Raw genomic sequence first — 6,784 nt, forward strand, 5'->3', positions numbered from 1 at the left:
AATATCCTGTCTATGCCTCGCTAGGTAAAAAGGCACATTTTCATCTAAAACCCCTCAAGAGGTGCAAGAAATTCAAGAAAAATCCATTTTCCAGCTTTAGATACCATCTAACTATGATAACATTACATTCTCAGTTCCTGTATAAAATCGTGAGTGTTCCCAAAAAACATTTATTACCTCCAGATTCTCATGTAAGCATGGAAGAGGATAAATATTTCAGGTTTATTAATAAAACGAGCTGAAGCGAAACACACGGTCTCCCGTGTGTGAACTTTATCCACTAGTCAAACAGGAGCGAAGAGCACTGGGTGTGTTTCCCAGCCTTATCTGAACGTGACCTTTTCCCCTCGCGCGCTGAATCAATAAAACCTGGCTGTATATTTAGAAATGATTTCCCTGGTGACATTTTACCACAAGAGAAAAAAAATCACTAGGAAAAAATAAATACACAAATAATGCACGGAAATACATACGGCACATAAGAACGTGAAAGATTTCTGTTAATAATCCTGGTTATATTTTAATACCAAAACATTTACAATCAATCCGAAATGCTGCTGCTGGGAATCTCACGCAGGATGATGTGGGAAATGAAGCAGGAGGACAGATTGGCAGGTCGACCCCAAGGTCATGATGCCAGAGCAGAAATATAAAGCAGCAGCGCAGCATGGATCTGTTCACCAAAGCAACATGAGAGGACTCACCGTCTTGGCGGCTCTGCTTGTAGCTGCTGCTTTCTGCAAGGAGACGTTCGAGGGGTGAGTGTAAGACTCGTTTGGTAACATTTCATATTTACATTTCTGGCATTTAGCAGACGCTCTTATCCAGAGCGAGGTACAAAAGTGCTTTAAAGTCTCTATCAATGAATACAGTAACACTGGGTCAATAGGTCACATCATACAATCAGGTTTTTTTATAAAAACAATACATAAAATAAAGAGGGAAAAATAAGAGCTAGTTCAAGTGTTTCAGGAAGAGGTAGGTCTTCATCTGGCGTTTGAAGACCATCAGCTGTTTGGACATCTAGGGGAAGTTCATTCCATCACCTCGGTGCCGGAACAGAACAGAGACTAGATGAATACCTACCTCTTACCGAGAGATGATGGAAGCAGTGGAGCAGTGCTTGCAGATCTGAGGAAGCGAGGTGCAGTGTGAGAGGTAATAAGAGCTTTGAGGTAAGATGGTGCTGGTCCATTCTTGGCTTTCTAGGCAAGCATCAGTGTTTTGAATCTGATGCAGCTACAGGAAGCCAGTGGAGGTAGGAACTTAGGTAGGAAGTCACACAGCTGCATTTTGGATCATTTGCAGCGGACGAATTGCATTCAGTGGAAGACCTGCCAGTAAAGAGATACAGTAGTCCTGTCTCAAAATGACCAGAGACTGAACCAGCACCTGAGCAGCCTGGGTGGATAAAAATGGTTGAATCCTTCTGATGTTATACAGAAGAAGCCGACATGATCGTGTGACATTAGCAACATGGGAGGAAAAGGACAGTTGATTATCCATGGTTACCTTAAGGTTGCGAGCAAGGAAGGAAGGAAGGAAGGAAGGAAGGAAGGAAGGAAGGAAGGAAGAAAGAAAGAAAGAAAGAAAGAAAGAAAGAAAGAAAGAAAGAAAGAAAGAAAGAAAGAAAGAAAGAAAGAAAGAAAGAAAGAAAAGAAGGCAGACAGGAAGAAAGATTTGCAGGAAGGAAAGTAGAAGGTAATTTTATAAAATAGAAATTTAGAGATTCAGAAAGAATGAATGAATGAAAGAAGAAATGTAAACATTTAAAGTGGAAGAAAGAAAGCTTTGTGTTGTGAATTTAGTGTAGTACGAATTTTTCGTTGTTTGTCATCAGCACACTGATATGTAAATATGTAACGTAGTTAAGATCTAATTCTCCTGAACCTTTAACAGACACCAGGTCCTTCGGATCACTGTAAAGGATGAGGTAGAGATCAGGCTCCTGAAGGAACTGTCTGAGCAGGAACATCTGCAGGTGAAAGTCCATTCCGCTGTTTCTTCTTCAGGAAGCGCTCTGTCCTGGTTGATGGTCAGTGTGTATCTGTGTGTGTGTGTGTAGATGGATTTCTGGATGGATCCCGTCGACGTGTCTCTCCCTGTCGATGTCCGTGTTCCTTTCCACAGCCTGCAAGCCGTCAGGGCGTTCCTGGGCTACCATGAGATCCACTATGAGGTCATGATCCAGGATCTTCAGGTAGAGTTACTATATAATCACGACATGGACAGAAATCTTTTTCGCAATCCTTTATAGTTTTCTAAAACCTTTAATTGATCTTCTTTGACCTCCAGGATCTTCTGGATGAGGAGCAGCGTATGATGACAAGAGCTCGTGTTTTTCAGCCCAGAACCACCGATGACTACGACTACGCTAACTACCACACGCTGAGCGAGGTTTGACATAGACTAGCAGAAATTATTTTGAATAGTGATGGAGAGAGAGAGAGAGAGAGAGAGAGGGAGGAGAAAGGGTAAGAGAGATTAATCTTTATCATGACTTTTTCAGATCAACAGCTTCATGGACATGCTGGTGCAGGAGAACCCTAAACTGGTTAGCAAGATCGTGATTGGACAGAGTTACGAGGGCCGTCCGTTAAACGTTCTGAAGGTTGGTCACGTATTTTTTTACCTGTTTATAGTTACTTTTAATATTTAGCTCCTGTTCTAAGTCACATTATAGCAGCTATAAACAGTCTTTCCCTCACTAGGAGAAGATAGAAACCTTAAAGCAAAGACTTTTTGCTAGCTACACGAGTGCTGACACTGGAGACTCCTTCGAAACTTCTCCCTATCAGTGATTACACATGTTTTTGTAATCTATTCATATTGAACTTCCGTCACATACGTCCTTGTTTTACGATGCTAGGTTATATATAGGTTACATATAGGTTATGTAGAACCAGCGTGTTAATATCCGCTACTGTTGGAGCTGCTGTGATAGACCATTCTTCACCTTCCGACCAACCAGAATCCAGAATTCAACGTCTGATCAAATTTTTAATGAATGACAAACTGCACCTTTAGCACTAAAATTCCGATCAAAACAGATGCTACTCTGTCCCTCAATCTTCGTTTCTTTTCTTTTCCTTCATCATGTAAGTTTACTTTATAGTTTCTTTTTTTTCCATTTCGTGTCAGTGATGGCAGCTAAAGTGGTTAAGGCTCTGGATTGTTGATCGGAAGGTTGGGATTCAAGCCCCCAACCCCCCACCCTGCTCTAGGGGCATTGCATCATGTCTGAACCTGTGCTCTGACCCCCAACCCTCCATGGATAGGATATGTGAAAAAAGAATTTCTATGTCACAAAAAAAGTCTACTTAACATTCTTCCCTCATGTATAGTTTAGCACCGGTGATACGAAGCGCCCAGGGATCTGGATCGACACTGGGATCCATGCCAGAGAGTGGATCACACCGGCAAGTGGAACCTGGTTCGCTAAGAAGGTATAAATCTTTCAATTCCTTCAACAAATCTATCCTGGAGAAAAGATTTTTCGTTTTGTTTTGGGTTTTTTTCACAAACTGAATACAAAATGGGATGAAAATGTTGATCGGAAGAACAGCTGCATCATGGCTGACCCTGCGCTCTGACCCCAGCCTGAAGATAGAATTTTACTGTGCAGTAATGTATATGTGACAAATAAAGGCTACTTAACTTACTTACTCCATGTCTCTTTGTGCAGATTGTGACAGATTACGGAAGTGACCCTGCTCTTACCGCCATCCTTGACAAGTTTGACATTTTCCTGGAGCTTGTTACCAACCCTGATGGATACGAATATACCCACACCAGTGTGAGGGTTAAAGCCACTTCCAAAACACACTGAATATATAACAAATACTGTAATGATCAGGAGTTAAAATGAGATAGATACAGAGACCCTGGATAACCAGAGACTGAGCCTAACCCATGGGTTCTGATGGTTCTAAACCCGGGGTAGAGGAACATTTCACATGTGTTTTTAAGAAGCAGGGTTATGAAGCACAGCTTTTTACCCCAGGGTTCTTTACAATTTTAACTCTGCTGGAGTGAGATCTAATTCAAACTTCTCCACAATCATAACGAGATCTTTCTCCACCCTGTCTTTAGAACCGCATGTGGCGCAAGACGAGGAGGATAAACTCCGGTTCCTCGTGTGTCGGTGTCGACCCTAACAGGAACTGGGGTACAGGATATGGAGGTACGGTGTCATTCTTACCCTGTAACCAGATCATGCAGTAGATCACGGTGTCTGAGATGACCGCTTTGACCCATCAGGTGCTGGATCCAGTAATAACCCTTGCTCTGAGACGTACCGTGGGCCAGGTGCCTTCTCTGAGCCTGAGGTCAGGTCCATCGTGGATTTCACCACATCTCACGGCAATCTCAAGGCCTTCTTGACCATCCATAGCTACTCTCAGATGATGCTGTACCCCTACGGCGACACCAGTGAGCCTTGCGTGGATGAAGCAGAGCTGGTGAGATTTGGGGGGGAATTCCAATACACAATGTTTAGATGTTCAGAGCTAAATTCTTTCCACTCTGGATTGGCAGGATGAGCTTGCTTTCAAAGCTGCCACTGAACTGGAGAGTCTGTATGGCACTAAATACACTTACGGGAGCACCTTTGACACCATCTGTAAGTACAATTATACAGTCTTCAAGATTGTTGATCAATAATTGGTCAGGAATTAAACACTATAGGAAGAATAGGGGATTAGTGCTCCATGATGACAGAGTAGCAGATTAGTGCTCCGTGGTCAATAATACTCAATATAGGAGATGGATTCTCTCCATGGTGACTAGCACTTGGTGTGTGGGATAAGTACTCCATGGTGATTAATGTAAGGGTTTAAAACCCCAACACAACTAATTCTCAGTGAAGGGGGTTAGTACTCCACACCGAATACAAGATTAAGGTGCTACTGTAAATAGTATTGAGCACAGGATCAGTAACTAAGCAGGATTAGATCTGTATGGTGACTAACACTCAGTGTAAGTGATTAGTACATCCCATAATTAAATCTAAACGTAAGGAATTCTTCATGGTTACTAATACTCAGTGTAACAGCTTTTTCTCCAAGGTGACTGATATTCAGTCTAAGGGATTAGTACTCAGTGCTACTACTACACAGTGTAAAGGATTAGCCTTCCATGGTGAATATAGTACTCAGTGTAAGGGAGTAAGGCTCTCCTGTAACCAGTATTCAGAATAGGATTAGTACTCCGCAGTAACCAACACTCGGTGTGAGGGATTAGATCTCTATGGTGATGAATATTCAGTGTAAGGGATTAGTACTCCTCTATTACTACACCTTATTAGCGTAAGGGAATATGGTGACTAATAATCTGCATAAGAGATTTCTACCCCCACTGACTATGGTTGTTAATACTTGGTGTAAGGGATTAGTTCTCTGTGGTGACTAATATACAGTGTAAGGGGTTAGTTCTCCATGGTTACTAATATTCACTGTAAGGGATTAGCTCTCTATGGTTTCTAAAACTCAGTGTAAGGGATTAGTTCTCCATGGTTACTAATATTAACTGTGATGACTAATACCCAGTGTAAGGGATTAGTACTTCTCTGTTAATACACCTTATTATTGTAAGGGATTTATTTTTTTTGTGACTAATAATCTGTGTAAGAGATTTGTATCACCACTGACTATAGTTATTAACACTCACTGTGAGGGATTTGTTCTACACGGTGACTTATACTCGGTGTAAGGGATTAGTACTTCACTGTAACTAGTATTCACTGTCATGGATCATGGATAAAAGTAAGCTTAAGGGTTAAGTACTTCAAGGTAGGAGATTAGTACTCCAGTTGAAACCATCTGTGAATCAATTCTTCCAGATCAGGCAAGCGGAGTGACCACAGACTGGGCCTACGATCAGGGCTTCAAGTACTCCTACACCTTCGAGCTGAGAGACACCGGGCGTTACGGATTCGTGCTTCCTGCAGATCAGATCATCCCGACCGCTCAGGAGACGTGGCTGGCTCTCATGGTCATCATGGAGCACGCCAAGAACAACCCGTACTAAACCCGCAGAGACTCTGAAACAGGATGTAATGTGTGATAATAAAGAATCATTTACAATAAGACTATGCTGCTGTATTTCTTATAGAATATGAAACATGGTACACAATTAAACATGGTCTACAATTAAATCATGCAGGATTTTATAAGAGACAGGTTTTTATTTTTTTTAAAAACGGTCAGCAGTGTAAAACGAAGCACTTCTCGATCATGTTCCAGCATCAACACTGGAAAACTTCATCATTACTCTTCAGAATCCAGACTCCATCGGAATATTTCTCAAACACTCTGCATTCATTCTAAGCAAATCTATAAATATAAGAAACGTTGTGTATATTTCATTTTAGAAAATTTTCTCTTTTTTTTAATTCTTTTTTTTATAGAAGATAACTTGATTGCAAACAGGGGTCTCCTGCTATTGTTTCATTTGTTTTAAGCAGGGGTCCTCTCCAACCTCTTTTCCTCTAAGTGATACTCTGTCGAAATAAAGGTGGCCGAGAACTGATCCTGTTATATTATTAGTACAGTGGTACCTCGGTGTTCGACCTTAATTCGTTCCAAAAGTCTGGTTGAATACCGATTTGGTCGAAAACCGAATTATTTTTCCCCATAGGCAATAATGTAAAACGAATTAATCTGTTTCAACTCAATGGTTGATCTCACAACTTTCCTCTTGGCAACAATGATGCCTGATTTCCCCTTTTTCAGAGACATGGCTACTGAAATTATACCACAAAAGATAGCGTGGGGTTATAACACAA

At 41.4% G+C, this 6,784-nt stretch overlaps 1 protein-coding gene across 1 annotated transcript; it reads left to right on the top strand.

The window, feature by feature from the left end:
- Nucleotides 1-618: 618 nt before the first annotated feature.
- On the top strand, nucleotides 619-6,088 carry LOC131357374 (carboxypeptidase A1-like). Its single transcript, XM_058396323.1, has 11 exons — nucleotides 619-758; nucleotides 1,900-1,981; nucleotides 2,066-2,200; nucleotides 2,296-2,397; nucleotides 2,510-2,611; nucleotides 3,345-3,446; nucleotides 3,686-3,796; nucleotides 4,093-4,183; nucleotides 4,261-4,460; nucleotides 4,537-4,621; nucleotides 5,840-6,088. The coding sequence occupies exons 1-11, from the start codon at nucleotides 631-633 to the stop codon at nucleotides 6,025-6,027; spliced, it is 1,326 nt and encodes a 441-aa protein (XP_058252306.1). The 5' UTR covers nucleotides 619-630; the 3' UTR covers nucleotides 6,028-6,088.
- Nucleotides 6,089-6,784: the final 696 nt, after the last annotated feature.

Source organism: Hemibagrus wyckioides, linkage group LG08 (genome assembly GCF_019097595.1).
Source record: "Hemibagrus wyckioides isolate EC202008001 linkage group LG08, SWU_Hwy_1.0, whole genome shotgun sequence".
In the NCBI taxonomy this organism is placed as follows: Eukaryota; Metazoa; Chordata; class Actinopteri; order Siluriformes; family Bagridae; genus Hemibagrus; species Hemibagrus wyckioides.

What these genes read in the sequence shown, in the direction of transcription:
- LOC131357374 (XM_058396323.1), top strand. Translation starts at nt 631, where the DNA reads ATGATGCCAGAGCAGAAATATAAAGCAGCAGCGCAGCATGGATCTGTT. An exon ending in CTGGGGTACAGGATATGGAG is followed by an intron (nt 4,184 to 4,260) that starts GTACGGTGTCAT and finishes TTGACCCATCAG; the next exon opens with GTGCTGGATCCAGTAATAAC. An exon ending in GCGTGGATGAAGCAGAGCTG is followed by an intron (nt 4,461 to 4,536) that starts GTGAGATTTGGG and finishes CTGGATTGGCAG; the next exon opens with GATGAGCTTGCTTTCAAAGC.